Raw genomic sequence first — 21,270 nt, 5'->3', positions numbered from 1 at the left:
AGCTCATAGGGCTGGATCGATGCAGGAGAGCACGGGAGCAAGGGGGCACAGAGTTAGCCTCCATTTCTGGCTGCCTGTGCCTCCGCCGCAGCCGCTGCTTCCGCCATCGCGCTGCCGATGCGACCGCTATCAGCCGCCGCGACCTACAAGCTAGTTGAGGACCAAGTTAGAGGGAGCGAAAAAAAATTTAAAGATTTGGTTTTGGAGAGAACCTGAACGGTACTTGTTAATTCATTCTTGTATGTCTCAAATCTGAGGAAGAATCGAGGAAGAAAGAATGTGTGGGGAAACGATCAGAGCCTTGTGCAGCCGCTGGAAGACGATATGGTTGATCTGAATAATCGTGGGATGGATAACCGAGGGTCAAGGAGGTTCTTTGCAAAAATGTAGTGGAAGTGGCGGGCGGTACTTTGTAAAATTGCTGCTCCTCAATGGTAGCCGGCGATAAGAGAGCCAATGTATGGTTGGATGATGAGCTAGCAAAGGAAAACGGTAAGAGAGAAGGGAAGCCGATGTCTATTTTGGGTGTGTTTAGTTTCAGGGGTGTAAAAATTTGAAAGTATACGGACATACATTTGAAGTATTAAACGTAGACTAATAACCAAACAAATTACAGATTCCGCCTGTAAACTGCGAGACAAATCTTTTGAGCCTAATTAATCCGTTATTAGTAAATGTTTACTGCAGCATCATATTGTCAAATCATGGCACAATTAGGTTCAAAAGATTCATCTCGTAATTTACACGCAAACTGTGCAATTGATTTTTTTTCCACATTTAATACTTCATATATATGTCCAAAGATTTGATGTGACATTTTTGACCAAATTTTTTTTATCTAAACACGGTCTTTGTAGCCAGGCTACACACGTGCACCAAGAAAAATGGAGCCCACTGGAGATGACAGCCAGAGTAGGGAAAGCAGGAGATAGATAAAGTGTTGGGTCCCACGTGCATAAAAGTAATAATTTATGATATTTAAGACTTAATAATGGTGGAGCTCATTATTGTATAGGTTTAACTCTACGTATGGTTATATATGATGTGGAGATGCCACGTAGGCTAGTGCAGCTAACAACGGATGATTCTATTGACCTTGCTCTTATTGTGCTTAGAGTAAGTTTAATAATATAGCCAACTATTAGCTCCAATCATCTATAGCTAATCTAATAGCTTATTCATACAATAGTTATCTATAAACATATACTACATCATTAATATATGGTCTCACCTCTCATACATAACCTGCTATTTTACTCGCTCTTACCAAGGGTTGCTCTGTGATAATTCCACCTCAGCATGAGTTGTTGTTGTTGTTGTTTTAAACTACTCCAGCTTGCAGCCTCACACGGTCGTACCCATGAAATATGAGTAACATAAGCTTTTTCGCTGGCACATCTATCTAACATATAGTCATACACAGGCGATCGAGAAGTAGTGTATTTTTCACCACACCAGCTAAAGGTTACTAGAGCTAATAGCAAATCACAAGGCCTCCAGCTAGACAGACAGCAATATACCACCACTCCAAATCTCATGGCCTTGGGATGTGAGATCCAAATCTCATGTTGTAGTAGTACACTTGTACTCGTACAGGCTACAGCCAACGAGGAGAGCAGGTTCCAACTTTGCCTAAAAGAACCGTCAGGGGCAGCGACCTGTTTCCAGAGGGGTGGAGTACTACGCTAGCAATGTCTCTCTCTCTCGTTAACTTTAACATTTAAATCTTGTCCTAAAATGGAGTAACTTCTCGTATTAACCCACTTGTAAGAATTTCCCATTCTATTTAATTTCTCCACCTATTTTCTCATCTCAAGTATTCATAACTTTCCATCATTCAACTCTTCCCCTCTATCTTCTTAATTGCTAAAAAGAACCTAAAAGTAGCTACTCCATGTTTTCTTTATCACATATTTGTAATTTTAAAATTTCCATGGATTCAAACTTACTAGTACTAGCCATTGGTCAGATGGAGTACTAAGCACTGGTTAGACGGTAAAACGTACGGAAAGGCACAATACTGACTTACGTTGGCATAGCTTCCAAACAGAACATCGATATCTTATGTTGCATTTAGGTTTCATCTTGACAGTTTTTTCAACTCATGCAATATTCCGTAATTTATATAAAAAAATATGTTCTGTCTTATGAAATTACATTGATAAACCAAAAAAAAAGAAGAATTCCTGCGCATAGTGTTCTCTCTTTTGCTTTATACATATACATATATATATAAATTTCGTTTGTGGTGCATGCATGCTTGTACAGGACATGTATATGACCAGGTCGTCCTACACTACTGCGCATGCATGCACCCTACACGAATACGAGTATATCGCTAGTGGAGTAGGGGTACATGCTTTTGCTTTTAGGGAGAAAAATCGACCTGCGCTTGTGAGTTCTCAAAAAGAAAAAGAAGACCACCTGCGCTTGTGCAGGGTGTGCTGTACACAATGCGCTGTTTGGACGCATGCGTTGCGTGTGCAGGTGCGTGGACCGCAGTGCCCGTTCATCTCTCTCTCTCTGGAAGCAAAGAGTAGTCCTACACATCACAAGAAGTGATACGGCCGGCCGGCCGGGGGTATATATGACTTGCATCGTTCCTTCCAAAAGTCACCTTCATTGACCCGTCAACTCAACTTTGAGTTTGCATCGTTCTTTCCGACGTGTCGAGTACTGCTCCGGTATACGAGAGTTGGAGTACTACATACGATTAAAAGCTATGCAATGCGATGTAGTACGTACATGTGAAAGGTGAGCGTGTGCGTACGTGTCCCCTTGCATATATTGGTGAGACACGTTTGTGGGCTTGTGGCTATATGGGGTTTTACAAACCGATGGAGAAAGAGGCAAAGCAGCATTGGAAAAATATATACTTCTACTGGCGTGCAGTGCATGCAGAGGTGAGATATTTGCACTACTATACGGAGCGAGGCTGGCGAGGGGACAGTTGCACGACGTACGTCCGGCCATCCAAATGTTACTGTACTACTACTCCCTCCGTATACTATATTTTAATTTTAATGTATGATACCGTTTGAGCTTTTTGACGAACGCTTGACTATTAGTTTTATTTAAATTTTTTGTGCAAATATAAAAATATTTATGTCATGCTTAAAGAACATTTGATAATGAATCAAGTCACAATAAAATAAATGGCAATTACATTAATATTTTAGTAAGATGAATAATCAAACGTTAGACAAAAAATTTAACAGTGTTATATATTGAAATTGAAATATGGAGGTAGTACTATAGTATTATACTTCACGGTTTTGTGGTGGTAGCTAGTGCTTTTCTAGAAAGCTAGCTCTGGTAAAAAATAATTACACACACACTCCATCTGTCCGTTTAAGTACATATATGTTGATAATTGAAATTAAGAACTCTGCTGCTATACGTATATACTCCACACAGCTGATGATGCGTTAAGGCTGAAACGTACTCCTATGTTCCCACCGTTAAGACAAAAACAGTACTGCCATTTTGATCTGAGATGAAAATAAATACAGTACTCCGGGCACTCCACTAGCTAGTAGTTGCACGGACAAGGGCATCGATCGATCACCGTAGACAGATTTTCACTATAAATAACCGGATATAGATATTTTCTTACTTATAGAGCCAGACCGTGCTTTATATAATCCACCTCAGTGATCGACCTAGCTAGCCAATCAATTAACCATGTAGTACCAGTGTACTTGATTGATTAGTCTTGGGCGGCACCTTTAATTTGATCGAGTTAGATACTACTACTGTATTACTGACTGCCTGTACTAATTACTCTTAATCACTACTAGTAGTTCATAATTTTATGCTAGTAATCATGTGTCAACGGTAACACATGATGGTCTACGTACCATGCTTACATGAGCGATCAAAGTATTATATATATATATATATATATATATATATATATATATATATATATATATATATATATATATATATATATATATATATATATATATATATATATATATATATATATATCCGTTTATTCTAAAATAAGCTTATTCTTAGAGTAATGCATTCGTGTTTGTAAAAGTACTAGTAAATAATTATTATATTGGGATTTGATAAAGTAAAAGGTATTTTAGTCTCTTTTTTTTTTTTTTACTTTTGCACTAGTATGTGTGTCATAAGTGAAAAATAAATTTAGTTTTGGACGGCCGGAGGTATAGGATATCGTACGGACAAGCAAGCAGAAAAGCATGCATCCACAGCCATCGCAATTACATTAAGCTAGCAAACTCCAAGACTCCGGTTTAGGGTTTTGTACACTTGCAAAGAGGGGGTGTGTGTATATATATAAAAGCTTCCTCCCATGCCCACGCGACCTCTCCAACCCAACCAAGGAACCCATTCCGACCCTCTGGTCTCTTAGCTTGTCGCCGCCGGAGGGGGAGGGGGACAAGGGAGGATGTCCCTATCTACTCTCCGCCTCCGCCCGACGGCCGGCGCCCGCGGGCACCAGCACCCACTGCTCTCCCGGCGCCGAGAGGGACGAGATGGAGGTCCAACCGGGACGCCGGCGGCGCATCACTCCCTGCGGTCTCCTCCTCCCGATGGCCACGAAGGTGCGCTCGTCTCCAATCAAGCGTACTCGCCGGATGTGGTCCGGCAACCAGCCGCCGGCCGCCAAGACGCTGCAGCTGCAGCGGTGGTCTTCGAGGCTTCCTCGGTGCCTTCTCCTCGTGAGGGCGCTGACACCACCGCTGCGCCGGTCTCCATACGGGGACCATCGCCGTTGACGGCTTTGGTTTCCCATGAGGTGGGGGAGCAGGAAGCCTTCTTGGAGGTGGAGCCCGCTTCGTGTTCGTCTACGCTCCCCGCGCCATTCACCACCTTCTGCACCATCGAGGTTGATCCCCAGATGGAACTCAAGGACACCGCCCTGCCCTCGCCTTCTTCGAATATCAACACCGTCACCAGCAACACGATGAACAGCACAATCCAGTGCGAGGTAAATTTGTCTACTCTTCTTCCCCCACCTAAATCCCAATAAACCCTCAATCGATCTTTCTACTGTTTCCGCGAATCTGTATTATTAGGTGCGTTAATTGTTTCCGCGGATCTGTATTGTTGGGTGGGTTTTTCATGTGGTTGCATGGAATCCTCAGTTTTTTTTTCTTTTTAAACAAATGATCATTTGTGATTTTGCAAATTTGGAATAACACAATTTTTTTTATTTCAATTTTCAAGAGGGTTAAGGAGGAAAGGAATGCTATTTCAGATCATCCTCTTGTCAACAATAAGGGGGGTGAAAACACTATGGTAACCATGTCTTTACCTCTTTCGCGTTCTTCCATAATGAAAACATTTTGCTTCTTCTTATTTATGTTCGTTTTATCTGTTTGTGAAGGGAGAGTAAAACCAAGTCAATACACAATATATACGTGGACTTTTTGCATTTCAAGGAGAAGGTCCATGTGTCTGATCACAGTGCTACTGTGCGAGTGGCAATTGATAATGCCCTCCAACTGAGGAATTGCACAAATCTGGACTATTATGCTGTATATGATAACAAGCTAGTCAACAACGAACTATCCCTAGAGTCAGCTGGCGTCTGCAACAATTCAACCATCTCAACTATCTCAGTTAGACCACGGATTCGTGGAGGGTAAAAACACTTCCTGTTTCTTTACTATTGTTCTATTATGTTTACCATTGTTATGTTACTGACTGCTGTTGAATTGGTATGTTCTGTTTATTATTTTTATATACATGTTGTGTGAATCTTTGACACACAGAGCAAAACTTTATTATGCTGTTCTGTTTTCTTACTATATGTGTTGTCATTGCTAGGCTATTATCATTTGATTCCTATCTTGCTGCAATCAAGGACCACTTACTAGTTACAAGAGTTCTCCCCCAGAAGTTATGGCATTGGGATCAAGGATATGATCATTTCGTTGTTGAATTATCTCCTGTTGGTCTTAGAGCACTCAGGTTATTATTTGAACTGATTGAAAGGATGCATTTAAATGGAATGTCTCTTGACGGGAAGTTTGGGTTGGGAGATATTATGTACAACTCTGAGTTTGATAGATTGCAATTCAGTTCTTCAGTCAACTTCGTTCAGTACCGTGGTCCGGAACTTTTCAATGCAGAGTTTTGTCAGAATGATATGTTCAACATCGCTAGTATTCTTCTAGAGCACTTCAGGTGGAAGCATCCAACGGATGGAAATGAGTACCTTCCAGTTTATATGGACCAACTGGTGAAGTATATTTACAATATGGACAGCAACTGTGGAAGAACCAGGAAAGGCAGGTCAGTCATTTTTAATCACTGTTGCATGATGACAGCAACTGAGAGGGCTGCTCTCATCCAAAGTTTGAGAGACTACGAGCGTGGTCTGGAATCGTTCGCTTGGTTTGCATTAAGAACAGCTCTTCCAAATGAGAAGGAAGAGTGGTTCAAGCAAATGAAAATTGGTTACTCCACATATCAGGTTCTGTACTATTCCAGGATCAATCAATCTGGTGAGCGGGTGCTACTTAAACAGTACCTTCCATTGTGCCCTCTATCTCATCTGGATTTCTCAAGGTGTTTCATCGTTCACGCTATTAAATCTGGCGAGGTAAGTACAAGCTGAGTTCCTTTTCCTTTGTCTAAACTAGTAACCAGTGACTCAGTGAGTATTCTTCCCCTGTTTTGCCTCCTTACTATTTCTGAGTAGGACTCTCTCCGTTCTATTTTAAGTATAGCTAGTTTTTGTGTTCAATTTTAATCACCCGTCTTATTTAAAATTATTTTAAAAAAATAAAAAACATAAGTTGCTCATAAATACTACTACTAAGTATACTCCACTGTATATGTCTAATCATTTCTGAGTAGTTTAATCATCTTTATCCTAGTTGAGTTCTTGCTGACTGGTACTACTACTAGTAGTACTCTTACATATTTAATCATCCGTCTGTACTAGGCTATGTCCCTGTTGAGTTCTTTTTTACAGTATTGTGTACTTTTGCTTAAAGAGCTTATTTGGAACCAAGGAATCTTGTAGGAATTTCAAAGGATTAAGATTCCTATGATTTCCCTACAGAACATCCAAATACATCTTTTACCAAATTGCAGTGTTTTCACTTCCTGTAGTCTTCGTCTAGGCATGAGTGCATGACACTCTATTCCTGTGCCTTTTTATTCATATGTTTTCTTAATATCGCTTTCAAAAAGGAGGCCTAAATGAGGTTCTCATGTTTGTTACTACAATAGTACATTAGTACTGGCTACTGGTGCTACTACTACTTCTACTCCTAGCTAGGAACACATTGCTAAATTATTCTTTCATTCAACTCTGCTTTGTTTAATCAAATATAATCCGTATTTTTTAGTATAGCAGTTCTAACTACTATTCCTATCTTCTTGTTAGGATTCTATGGAGCAAGCGGAGAACTATCTTCCAATCGTGGACCCACTGTTTCTTCCATACCTGTTGGAGAGAATAACGAACATGTACAACCAGACACAGCTAGCAGCCGACGCGTTGGACATTGATAATATTTTGGGCTGGAGAAGAAAGTTCGACCATAAAGACGCCGATGCTTAAGTTTCCTGGGAGAAGAGCGCATGTAACAGATTTTGCTACTGTGTTTACTTTTTTTTTCCCCTTAAATCTCATAAAAGCTATGCTCTTCCTACCCGCGTGTCTGCCCATTGGTGCTATATATGGTGCTGGAACTTATCTACTTGAATTAATTGCAATCTTACTACTGTGTCTATTCATTCGTGCTATGGTGCTGGAACTTATTTACTTTGCTGTGTCTAGTTCTTTGGCCAATTTTTTAAAAAATATACGGACACATATCAGTATTAAACGTAAACTAATAACAAAACAAATTACAGATTCCGTCTGTAAATTGCGAGACGAATTTAATAAGTCTAATAAATCCATCATTAAAATCATGGCGCAATTAGGCTCAAAATATTCGTCTCGCAATTTACATACAAACTGTGTAATTGATTTTTTTTGTCAATATATAATGCTCTATACATATGTCTAAACATTTGATGTGATGAAATTTTTAGAAGCTTGAAGGGACTAAACACGGCCTTTGTCATTGTCATCCATTTATTCGTACTCCTCTCTTTTTTGATATTTTGAAGAAGTCTAAAACTTGTTTCCCAGCAACTGCCTAAGAGTAAACATTTCACAAAGCAAATCTAGGGCAGTTAGCGCTGCGACGGCGGTGTGGCGGTGGGCATGGTGATGTGCAGCATGATATTTTCCCTGATCAAGCACTGAACCGAATACCTCCGCAGTCAGCATCTGCGCCACCTCCCATCGAATCGCCATCCTCAAGTCTGGGTCTGGGCTTATACCGCCGGCCGTGCGACGTCGGCAGTGCCACGGTAGCATGTGTTCCACGGGCAAGTACGGGACCCACCGCCATAAACTTTATGAGATCGTAAAGCACATTTCCTACCCTAAAAGCTAGCTATTAAGGTGAGGGGTTCCTCTATTTATATATGGGTTAATTAAACCCATACCATTATAATTTTGCTCGTTTTGAAATGAGAGAATCCACTCAGTACCACTGAATTTTCACCACTTCTACAATCTACCACTGACTTTGTTAAGTTGAATAATATGTCATCGTGTTTTCTTGAACCTCTATTGCGTGCCATCGCTGTCCATGAGCCGTTAGTTGGCACCCGTTTGATGAAGTGAAATTTTTTTAATGACTAAAATACCCTTTGACTAACATACACTAGCACTTCTTGACTGAAAACCCTAGACGTGCACCCCAAAACAATATGCCCAGTGTGAGGCGGCGCCGACTCCATTGATGAAACGCCGGCCGCCCAAGTCACCGACGCGCCGTCGGCCGCCCCAGTTCCCCACGCGCGGCCGAACGCCCGGCTCCCCATCGACGACGCGCGGTCGAGCGCAGGGCTTCGCATCGACGCGCGGCGGCGGCCGGTCGCTGGGCTCCCCGTCGACGCGCGGCCGGGCGCAGGGCTTCCCATTAACACATGGCGCATACTCCGGCGCCGCCACGGCCGCGTGTGGCTGTTCCGATGTACCTGCGGATGGATTAGCTCGCCGAGTTATCTGGATAACGGGAATCATCCATTTTAATAGGAGTTTTTTTTACTGTCCAGCAGGTTGGGGCGGTACCAAATCGTAGCCATTGATTGGATCAGATCCAACGGCTGTCATCCATCGGTACCGCCAGGTACTTGGGATGGTACCGCATCAGGGTAGACAGGTGGAAGGGTAAGGTCGTCTTTTCGCATCAACAAACCGTGGAGCGACAGGAGCTGCCGCCGATCTGGCCCCGTCCTTGCCGCCCTCTCCTCGTCTCCGCGCGACGCCCTCGGCACCCCGCGCAGGCAAGCATGCCGAAGCCATGGGGGCCTCCTCCCGTCTCCTCCCTGCATCGTGATGGGGAGGCCACCAAATCTAAGCTGAAGCAGGCCGACGACCCCCCCCCCCCCCCCCTCTCCCCTTCCCCTCCTCCCAACACCGATGATGACCACTGGCATCGCGACTCCGGCAACTGGCGCTACAAGGGACGAAGCAGGGAAGATGAAGCTGCCCCGTCGCCCTTAGGGGAGGACCTCCTCCTTGCCGTGATGGGTCAGCCTACGCGCTGCAGCTTCCTCAATCCTTCCTGGATGTTCAGCAGAATGCCCAGGTTAGAATATGAGTAATTCCTTGTACTATGAAACTTGCCTTAGATTCTACATACTAGAGTCTTATGTATTTCCTGGACTTGAAGCACTAGATTACGTGGATGTATAAACAACTCTGTATTCGTAATTTGATGTTAGATATGTCTAGGATGTACTACATATCCTGGATAGCTGAATATACGAGAAGTCGTCTTCATAATATACAATTGAAGAAACAGGACATTTGATACGCAATTAAATAAACAGGGTTTTGATGCCTGCATATACTTTTGATTGGTACTACTAGTTTGTGGGGTTATTATGTTGTTCAGAAATTTAGTGCTTTGTTCTGTCTAAAGAAGTTGATCGACAGTGGTTTCTTTGCATTGTCAAAAATATCCAATGAATAATTTACTCACAGGTTTTAAAGCTATTTGAGTACATGTGGTTCTTCTGCCCTGGCATGGTGCTATATGCCTGTTTTACACTACCTTGGATTCCAACCTTTCTGAGTGTTGATTATTTGCAGGTTTTGGAGATATCAAGAAATCAGTCTCATTTTATTGAAAACGATTAAAGCCTCATCTGAACCAAATCTTGCCAAAATGTGGGCTAGATCACTTTACATTTTGTTATCATAGTGGAGCACTCAAGCTGCCTTTGGGATGATTTAAGCCGAGTATCTTGGGAGGCTGCGGTCTATGGGTGTTTGTAAACTGTGATGTGATGTGAAACTATTTGTTGTATATGTGTGAATTGTGTTGTGAGCAACATTTTTGTAAATTGATTTTGCCGTGAATACAGGGGAGGTTATGCTGAAGTTTGTTGGTTTTTTTTTTTTGTAATTTTGCACATAAGGTGTTCTATGAAATGCCCATGAGGAATGTCTGTCCAAATTATGTGTATATAGGATCTTGATGAGGTGGTCTCTTGTTTCGTTTGCATTGTCAGAAATAACATCCTGTCCTCCAAATTCTCAAGAAATTTGATAACAACAATTCCCTTGATTTAGTACTTCATAACTTAAGTTGAATGACAAAGTTGCCAGGAAGGGTTGCTATGTAAGTCCCATCTAGACATCTAGTCATCTTGCCACACATTGCAAAACTTTCATGTTTGCACAAGCAGCCTGTTGAGCTTGGTAACTGAGAAATTGCAGACACCAATGTCCTTAACCAGCCATCTGTCACAATTCTCTACATTTCACAATATGCAGCTGAGCGCATACGTTCTCTACTTTGCATCAACAAAGTATGTACATGACACACGTTCATAAGTTTCATAGCATAATAGTGGCAAACAATATATAATCCTCTATCCAACAATACAGCTTCCCACACATGGAAATCAAACATTAAAATTATGATCAAACTCTAGATTCAACTTCCACCGGTGCAAAGAAACGCTTCATACTTCTCATACACTTCATAATTGTCTCTCATTTCATGACCCATACAAAATCTGCAAAAAGAAAACACAGAATACTTAGAAATCATCTAAAATGAATAAACAGACTGCTACCTTAGCTCTTACTTATAACAAAAAAAATTTTAGATCACAAGAAAATCCCATACCTGGGGAGAAACCCTAAACTGGTAGGGGGCCTGGGCTGCGCCGATGGCAGTGGGGGAGGTACTTGCTTGAGCCGTCGAGAGAGGGGGGGGGGGATGGGGGACGTAGAATGCCACGGCACCGTCGCTCCTGAATGCGGCGGCGCTACTGGTGACGGAGCTCGCCGGTGGTTCCGCTGCCGCAGACGGCAGATAGATGGGAAAAAAATGGGCACCGACGGGGGCGTGGATGCGGGGCGAGTGCACCGTGAGATGGGAAAAAATTGGCACCAGCAGGGCATGGATGCGGGGCGACAGATGAGAAAGAGGCGGCGCGCGGAGGGAGGAAAGAAAGCGAGAAAGCGGCGGCGCGACTCCAGGGAGATGGTTCCACTTCTCTTCTCTGTTTTCCAACCATACCCCCCCCCCCCCCACGATGGACAGCTAGATTTGATTTTGTACCTCCCGGTACGATATGTAGGACGGGAGAAAATCTCTTTTAATAGAGCTCGATCGTTTCTACCTCCGGTGTATGCGACCGCGTCGCCATACGGTCCTGCGTCATCCTTCCGTCACCAGTTTCTTGCCGATGAGGAAGTGACATCACGCGTATACGCTCCCGATATATGCGGCCGTATATATATACGCTGGGATATAGCAGATGACCAACGTACGCAACTGCTGGCCATCGGCCCATATGCACGCAGCCCACACGAGCTGCTTGTATGTTTTCCAATTGGTCTGTCTTTCTCCCTTGACAAAAAAATACCATGTACAATGAGTTATGGGCAAATATGTTTTTTTACAGCTTTAACAGATGTCCAACCAACGGCTTGTGGACGGCGATGGCACACAGTAAAGGTTTAAGAAAACACGATGACATATTATTATATTTACTTCTGACCAAACTACCCTCGTCTCCCCCCCCCCCCCCCCCCCCACCCCATCCTCTTCTTTGTTCATCTTCCTCTCTCTCTCCTCTCGTCCCCTGTAATGCTTTTGTGGCTGCCGGTCACCACCCTCCACTGCTAACCGCACATCCCCATGCCACGGAGCCGCCGCCTCTCCATCATCCGCCACCCTATCGAGCTCGCCGGAGTTGGTCATAAATCCGGTCGTCCTCTTCCTGGGCGTCGGCGTCGGCGCCGGCGCCGGTTACCTACCGAGGCGGCGGCGGCCGCCTGGCCCCAGCCTTGCCAAGGTCGAGGTGCTCTACAGTCTACACCAAGGGGGTCTACACCGTGACCTCCATCTCCGTCAATGACGTGTTCCTGATGCGGGCCTGAAAGGAGAGCATTGGCGTTGGCGATGAGGTGCTCCTTCTCTTCGATGGGCGTCAAGCTTGACCTCTCCAACAAATTGGCTAGGCTCGGCATGCAGTCCCGCCGCTACGTGCTCCCGACCTCCACAGCATGCGCATGGTGTGGTTCGCCGGAGCTGGCCTGACATCACCTACTTGATGCGCAGCCAGCAATGCCGATGGTGCACAGCCATCTGCCCCCGCCTCCGCGAGGATGAGAGCTATAACAAGAAGGAGATGGGCAACGGAAATGATCATTGCTGCTAGCTGCTCGTTGGATTCTTGATTGGAGATTTGGAGAAAGCTTACTCGCTGATAGCTTATGTCGCCAAGATTCAGAAAAGGAGAAGAGAGGGGGAATGAACAAGACATGGGTAAATTGGTCTAAAAAAATTGGGAAATGCATTGAAAGAATAAGTAGTGGCATGCCTGGAATACCTGAGAAATTGTACTGGAGTGGTTTCAATTTGATGAATTATAATGTTATATTTCAAAACCGAAGTAATTTCAATGGTATCAATCCAATTAACCCCCATATATACTAGGTCCCTTACCCTTCCACAACCAATATGAAACTATTCAACAATCTCCCCCTTCACACATGGGTGCCCACTTCCACAACCAATGTGGGACTATTCAACAAACTCTCCCCTTCACATCACACCGTTTCCTCACGATCCCTCAGGTATACGAGTCCCGACATGGGTGTCCCTTAGCCGTTCACCGCCCCTTCACCGTCTCCCTATGGTCCATTAGGTATACGTGCGCTACAGGCATTCACGGTCCATCAGGCCTTCACACACTATGTCAGGCACCCACGGTACATCAGGCCTTCACACACTATATCCCTCAGCCGCTCACTGCCCCTTCATCGTTTCCCCACACTATGTCCCTTAGCCGTTTACCGCCCCTTCACCGTTTCCCCCACAGTCCCTCAGATCATATACTATGCCCTTGGGCTAAAGATATTGAACTAATCAGGCTCTAATACTAATTGTAGAATAGTAAATGGCTTTTTTCACCTCCAAAAGCTAGCCATTAATGTGAGGGGCTCCTCCATTCATATATACTACCTCCATATTTTAATGTATAACGCCGTTGACTTTTTATCCAACGTTTGACTATTCGTTTTATTCAAAAAATTTTATGTGATTATCATTTATTTTATTATGACTTGATTCGTCATCAAATATTCTTTAAGCATAACATAAATATTTTCATATTTACACAAAAAATTTGAATAAAATGAATAGTAAAACGTTAGTCGAAAAGTCAACGACGTCATACAATAAAATAGGAAGTATATATTAGGTCTTTTCCCTTTCTATAACAACTAATGTGAGACTTTTTAATAGATGCCATGACAGCGCCCGTCACTAGCCACCAAGAAGAGCCACAGGAGGAGCTGCGGCTGCCGGTCCCTGTAGTAAAGACGTACATACGATCTATCGACTCCGAGGGGGGGTTTTTTTTTTTTTTGGGTTAATTTGCCACTTCGCCTAGGATCCAGACAATAAAAAGGTAATCGACAGATCAATAAAAAGGTAATTACCTAGGGACATGTCGGCAACGGCGAACTCTTTTTTTCGCCGGGCCAGTTAACAAGGCAACGGCCAACTCTATGTAAGTGTATAGGCAACAACTTGCTAGTTCCTTTCCATCGATCCGGCAGTTCTCACCTCCGTGGTCGGGAGCTGCTGATCCTTTTTCTCAAGTGGTCAAAACACGTTTTCACAGGCAGCAAAACCTTCCGCCTATATTTAAACGACGGTAAAAATCCCTAATTTTCACATGCAGCAGTTCGGATCTTCGCAGGCGTTGCCAAGTGCCAGTAGCCCTGCCTGCAAAAATACCCTCGATGTCAAAAAAAAAAAAATTCCTTCCAACCCCACCCCTCTATAGGGTTTCAAATCACAAATTCTCATCCAAGAAACAAAAGTATTGGATTCAAATCCACAACAAGTTAACAACAATGAACATCTAAACTTAAGAAAAAAAACATGTCGTCGTCACCGGCGAACTCCTCCATTGCATGGGGTGGCCGCTGCCGCCGCCTCCCTCCCTCCTCGGCCGGATCTGGAAGGGGATGGTTGGGGCAGCGAGCCCGTGCGTGCCGCCGACACCCCTCCCCTCTGCCAGATCTGGGAGGGGAGGGGTCGAGGGGAGGGGCAGCAACGCGGTAGTCGTCGTCGTCGTTGCTCGTAGGCGCCGTCGCCACCGTCCTCCGCCCGCGCCGCCGCCGACACCCCTCCCCTCCACCGGATCTGGGAGGGGAGGGGTCGAGGGGAGGGGCAGCGACGCGGTAGTCATCGTCGTCGCTCGTAGGCGTTGTCGCCAACGCCGGCCACCTCCGCCCCCGCCGCCGCCGTAGCCCTCCACCCGCGCCTCCGCCGGCTCCCTCCGCCCGCGCTGCCGCCGACCTTTTCACCGCCCGCGCCACCGCCGACGCCCTCCGCCGGAAGGAAGGGGAGGGGAGGGAACCGGCCGGATGAAACGAGAGAGAGAGAGAGAGGGGGGGAGGGAATGAGTGGTGGGGAGAGGATTGGTTGTATGCTTGCATTTACTCCTTGATTTTGTAACATCTAAAATGATTTAATTTTTTTCTTAGCCTTATAGTGATAAAAGTAATAGGTATAACTTTTGTGGATGGAAGGAGTACATTGTATCTGGTATTATGGTTCAGTGACACGATTCAAACTCGACGTTAAGTGCTTGTTCTCCAACTCGTGTCTTTCAAAAGGTGGTTGTTCTCCTACTTGTGTCTTTTCAAATGGGTTTCTCAAGCAGGACAATCATGTTGGTAGTTTGAATCTGCTCTTTTGCTGTGCTCCTGATATTTAGCACTTTACCCTATTTGAGTTGTGCAATTTGTGCTTGATATCTGTAACTATTACTACTTTTCCATTTAGCAATGGTATTTTCTATTTTCCTACGGTCCTCTCTATTATGTCAACGAAAGTAGGTGCATATCTACACACAGAGGTTTCTATGGCCAAAATCAGAAATTATCTTTTTACCATTGAGTTGTTTATCATGTTTGAAACAACAACCCAGAAGGCCGCCACAAACTTATTTGCATAAACTATTTCACGCATCTGGGGTATCGGCTTAAAGGTTGGATTGCATGAGCTTGTGTTTCTACTCCTGCAACTGGAAGGTGATTTCCCCAGTTCCCCCGATTCATTGCAAAGCCATGTGTTATGTCCTAACATTCAGAATGTATTGTCTGGTGGTTAATTTTTAGTCCTGGTAGAAATTAGGGGAAACTAATATGTTCCCTACTGGTCACTGATCTCCTTACATCTATAAAAGTGTATTTGTATTATTTGTTATTGACCTAAGGCTGTTTTAAATGAATGTCGTCTATATATTGTTAAACTGAATTGCCTCTCTCACATGAAAGCTTACAATTTTTATTGTGCACTACTCTGCAGCAACTGAATTTTTATGGTGATTAGATATGTGATAATACAAGTACACTTCTCATTTTATCATCTCCAATGTATTTTTTTTCCTTGGATTGTCTTTAGATATGTCAGCAATCATGCATGTGCTCATGAAGGTTGTATCTCTGGGAGAAGCATTTGCTTATTTGTTCATGCCTATGGTTTCCCTGAAAGGACCTGTAGCCAAGCTTATCGGTTTGGATTTTAAAACCATGGTTGAAATGAAATGATTTTTACAAATGAATTCTATGAATCATATGGATGTTCCATGCTTTCCTAACAAAGTGTTATGTATTTTCCAGTTTAGTCATGCATGATTATCTACAGAACTTTGTCACAAAGGCATCAACATGTCTTTTTAATTTTTCCTATGTGGTTTTTGGTTGTCCTTTATTCTTCAAGAAAAATATTATAAATGATTTGATATGTTAACGTAACCTATGTATTTTTTTTCAAGGAATGGGAATCAAAGAACACTTTATATCAAATATTAACATCAGTGATCACACATTAGTTTCTCTTATTTTTAATTTTTACATCTCCTGCTAGAGGATATAGAGTTGTGATTTGTGGCATGGATCCTCTGTGCTGTGAATCCAAGTCATGGATGGAGACAACAAATGTGGAAAACTTATCCAAAGGGCCGAGTCAAACTTTTTATCAAGTAAATGCTGCTTAACTTATGCCGATTTAAATAGTTCCTTAGTGTCCATAGTTCATACAAATCTCATTTCCTTCTTCACGTAGCATCAACTATAACTTTCTCAACATTGATGGCGATTATGTAATAATACCAACCAGTTCTTGTTCTTAATTTGCAAGGTCACTTGTGGAGTTGAGGTATTCATCATTGCCTTTTCCCCTTCCCTTTCGGCCCTGTTCAGTATAATCAGGTCCTTCATGATGTAATTTTATTAGCCTGCGATTGGCAGTTACTCTATGGTACTAATGCTTTCTTGTCGACAATAGTTCCATGCACACTGATGTGTTTGCAGGGTTTACAGTCTATTGAGAATTGAGATGTTTAGTGTAATCCTTTGTGACTCATTGACAAAACCATGTAGGTCCTTGTTGATGTATACGGTGATCCAGAACTCCTTGTTGCATATGGTACAGTTTGAAAAATACTAACTTTTCCTTACTAAATTCTTACTAACACTGACGTGTCATGCTAGGAGTGCATCTAGATTTTTTATAACTACCATCTACTTGAATCAAACTGTTGTTGAGATGATTGTTAGTATAAATTTAGTAAGAAAAAATTAATACGTGTAGCAGTTTCTTTTCCTTTTTGCACACTTATAGTTCGTGAGGCAGTTGATTTTGACCTTCCTTTTCACTGAAAAAAATATTTCCTTTTATGTTGTTTTAAATTCTATGTGCAAACTCAGATTTATTGTGACTTTATCTTTATCTTTGCTGTTATTAAAGAGGCCTCACCAGGCTATTGTTGAAAAAAAATCACCAAAGACAGCTCACTATATTTTTACTCCTACCCTAAAAAATATAAAACCAGCAACTTCTCTACTCATTCTCAGTTTATAAATTACCCTTTGCTAAGCCCTTTGCTAAGTGAAAATGAACAACTATGTGTTGATTCCACTATTATGGTAGGCGTTGACCACTGGTGAAAATCCTATCTTGCGATTTGCAACTTTTAATGAGCATTCTTGTTTTCTGTAAAATGGCAGAAGAAGGCAAGATAGTATGCCATTCAGTAATAAAATGATCAAATCCATCTTCATTTACTTCTTTTATGTTTATGATGTGACAATTTGAGACATGTTTATGTCAATATAAATTTAGCTGCAGAAGAAAATCTTGCATAAGCTGAAGTATCAGAGAAAGTGAGTTCCAGTTCTTCAATTGCTTGGTGGTTTTCATTTTTGGTCAAACTGAACTTATGTTGTCTCCATTTGTAAATACAGAGCAGATCTGATCGTTCCATTAATTTAATTTCTGTTTTTCGGTAAGGAGTGAGGATAGAGCTGGGGACTTCGTTCTTATCAAACAACTTCATGGGAGGTATAACCTGCTATGTTATGAAGTTTCTGGGATGAAAATGATGATGATGATGGCAGTCCAGATAGGTGAAAGGTGAGGTCACATAAGGTGATTCTTAATAGGTCCATCTTTTACAAACATGGCACATTCTCATCTCAAGAAATTTTACTAAGATTGCATGCCGATCATCAGTGCTAAGATAGCTTGCAGTGCAGATAAAGTTTCCACCACTAACATAGTGCTTAGAGAAAGATAAGAAGAGAACTACAAATATCCGATTACATCTAATAATATAGATAAATTGCATGTGTTTTCTCATTGCCGTTCCATGTGCTTCTTTTTTTGCCAATCAGAACCTACAAACAAGACATGAATACATTTATTAATCACAAATTCAACAATTGTAAAAACAGAAAGCAGTTTACCGGAAGAAGTTGGAGCCCAGCATACGCGGCAGCATGACACCATACAACCCAGGCAGCTGATCGCCAAAGTCAGTAGGGAGCAAACAAGCGGAGATTACGTAGCCCTTGGACATGTCAACAGTGACCATAATATTCTGATTCTCGAGCATTTCATTGCTGTTTATCATTCACGATAAGGAGATGGAGGCTGCCATCCTCCGTGCTCAGGATAGGACTCTGCGGTGCCATATTCGGCATCGGCTCCAGCATCGTTGCTCATATAGGAATCTTCTTGTAAAGCTGCGCGCATATGCCTCCAATGCTGAGGTCACGGTCTTTCCTCCACGACCAAGATTCCTGGGGTCTCAGGCTCCACATAGTCACCATCCGATCCTCGATAGGGGCAGTGCTGTCGCGGAGGTAGCCTTCAATGGTGACGAACTTGATGCTGTCTCCGACACACACGATAGAACGGTACATCTCTGGTGGATAGGAGTCAGAAAGCGGGCGGGTGGTGATGCCATCATTACAACAGCCCGGTGGCAGATCAACAAAGTAGAACGGCACAGAGCCGCTGTCATTGGAATTGGAGAACAAGTCGTAGTGTTGGCAGAAGAGGATTCCTTGATGCAAGTCAACCCACATAGCCAAGCCATCGAACGAGAACATCTTATTTGCAGAAAAGCCTCTCGTCACCACCTCTTTGGGGAAGATGACCGACTTGGTCATCCACAGACTGCAGTTGGTGCTGGACGATGGCGATGGATGAGCCAAAGATGACTGCTGCAGCGGACTCAGGCAGACACGATCTTCTATGTGCTGATCCATCCCCTTAATCGTCATGGCACGGCCTAGGAGGACGAGGTAATGTGCAACACCACAAGCGATTGGGAGAGGTTCCTTGGTGACAGCAGAAGACACTTTGTGGTGGTGAAAGGAGAATTGCAGGTCGGGGATCATGGTGATGGACGCGTCGGAGGCGTCGTAGACCAGGTAGAAGGATGAACACGCACACTTGAGGGAGTGGAACAAATCACCTCTGGGAAAGGCGACGGAGAGGACGATGACATGATTCTTGATAGCCAGCACCGCGGCGCAGACTTGGCCTCTCGTCCCAGCCCGCGCGGCTTTGCTCACGATGATGCACAGGGCGGAGACGACGCGCGCACCGAGCTTCACGCCCTCCACCACTGCCTCGCAGACGCCGTAGCCGGCCCTGCGATCGCATCTCAGGATGTTCCACCGGCGTAGCTCCTCCCCGTCGTCGATCTCGTCGACAACCACGACCTCCCGCGGCAGCACAGACCAGGAGGAGGGATACGAGGGGGGCATGGCACCGTCCAAGCGGAGACGATCAACCCCAGCCATGGCCGGCGATTCAGGCTGCGTAACCACCGCAGCCAAGGCACACGATTCAGGTTGTTGCGGAACGGCCAGCGATTCAAGTTGCGGATGATAAACCCAAGGCATGGCCGGGCGATTCTGGTGGGTTGATTCGTGGATCGGAAACCCTAGGGGTGTGTTTGGATAATGGGAAATGAAGAGTAGGATTGAGATTGGGAAATGAATGAAGGGTTAGGATTAAATGGAAGAAGGAGAATGAATGGTTAGGATTTAAAGATACCTTTCGATGGGTGGGAAATCATTTCCCAATCCCATTATCCAAACAATGCCTAGTAGATCGACCAAGGGGGGTCGAGGGTTTGATTTTGATTTTGATTTTGTAGCGGAGGAGGGGAAAGAAAGGGGATCAGAATCGGAGACCGGATACTATAGAGAGACTAGTGGACGACACTCCACTCTCCAATAAACACACCAGAGATTTTTCCTGGCCGGAAGCTAGGTGGGTTGGGTGGAAATGGGTTTATTGGACTAATGGTTAAGTCCGATTTACCCCCCCCCCCCCCTAAACTCTTGCCAAAGTACTATGATACCAGACATAACATCCCCTTGAACTATTCAATCCGGACACTTAACCCCCCCGCGACCAATTTCAACTAGTTTTACCCCTTTGGCCCTGACGTGGCACACCCATGTGGCAAATGATGTGGCAGTTACATAAAAATATCCCTCCCCTCCCTCTCCCCCGTGAAAATTTCCCCACCCAAACCCCTAACCCTAGCGGCACAGGTGGAGATGGGCGGCGCAGCAGCATGGTGAAGGGCGGTGCTGGGGCGTGGTGAAGGGCGACGTAGGCTAGGCTGTGCGGCGCGGCGCTGCGCAGGCACGACGCTCGCACGGCGGCAAGGCACAAGGACGGGATGGCGCACAGGTATGCCACAGAGCTCAAGCATGTCATGTCACTGATGCAAAGGTGCAGATGGAGGTCAATATTACTAGGCACAAGGAACAGATGGAAGCAATGGGGAAGCAAAAGGACGCTGGAAATGCTAATCTAGTTGCTAAAAATAATATATTAGAGAAGGAAAGATGTGTGCTTTTGTATGCATTAGTAGCATGTGTATTTGTAATTCTGGGGTTGTATTTGTAATTCTGGGGTTGTATGCATTAGTAGCATGTGTATTTTCAACCAGTAAACATATCATTTTCTTCACTTTTGAGGAGCTCTTCTTCCCTCGCCGCTGCTTGTGCCTCGCCACTGCGCTTGTGCCGTGCCGCCGCGCGTGTCTCCCGCCACCATGCGAGCGTCGTGCCAGCGCAGCGCCGCGCCGCTTGCGCCGCACAGCCTCGTCTGCGTCGCCCTTCACCACGCCCCAGCGCCGCCCAGCTCCACCTGCGCCGCTAGGGTTAGGGGTTTGGGTGAGGAATTTTTCACGACGGAGAGGGAGAGAGGGGAGGGGGAGGGATTTTTTTTAATTGCCACATCATTTGCCACATGGGTGTGCCACGCCGGACAAAAGGGGTAAAACAAGCCGAAATTGGTCACAGGGGGTTAAGTGTCCGGATTGAATAGTTCAAGGGGGTATTATGTCTGGTATCAT

General features: G+C 44.2%; 1 protein-coding gene, 1 long non-coding RNA gene and 1 pseudogene across 2 annotated transcripts; 2 read left to right on the top strand and 1 right to left on the bottom strand.

The window, feature by feature from the left end:
* Nucleotides 1–5,829: 5,829 nt before the first annotated feature.
* Nucleotides 5,830–7,675, top strand: LOC127783495 (uncharacterized). The gene is made up of 2 exons (XM_052310683.1): nt 5,830–6,586; nt 7,379–7,675. The coding sequence occupies exons 1-2, from the start codon at nt 5,978–5,980 to the stop codon at nt 7,553–7,555; spliced, it is 786 nt and encodes a 261-aa protein (XP_052166643.1). The 5' UTR covers nt 5,830–5,977; the 3' UTR covers nt 7,556–7,675.
* A 1,591-nt stretch (nt 7,676–9,266) lies between these two features.
* On the top strand, nt 9,267–10,520 carry LOC127785020 (uncharacterized). Its single transcript, XR_008019647.1, has 2 exons — nt 9,267–9,647; nt 10,154–10,520. It is a non-coding gene; the product is annotated as an uncharacterized LOC127785020 (long non-coding RNA).
* A 7,825-nt stretch (nt 10,521–18,345) lies between these two features.
* On the bottom strand, nt 18,346–19,798 carry LOC127783862 (uncharacterized; annotated as a pseudogene).
* Between the last annotated feature and the right edge of the window lie 1,472 nt (nt 19,799–21,270).

This window comes from Oryza glaberrima, chromosome 9 (assembly GCF_000147395.1).
Source record: "Oryza glaberrima chromosome 9, OglaRS2, whole genome shotgun sequence".
Lineage (NCBI taxonomy): Eukaryota > Viridiplantae > Streptophyta > Magnoliopsida > Poales > Poaceae > Oryza > Oryza glaberrima.
The sequence above is the reverse complement of the archived record's forward strand: the minus strand, read 5'-3'. Positions and strand labels throughout refer to the sequence as shown.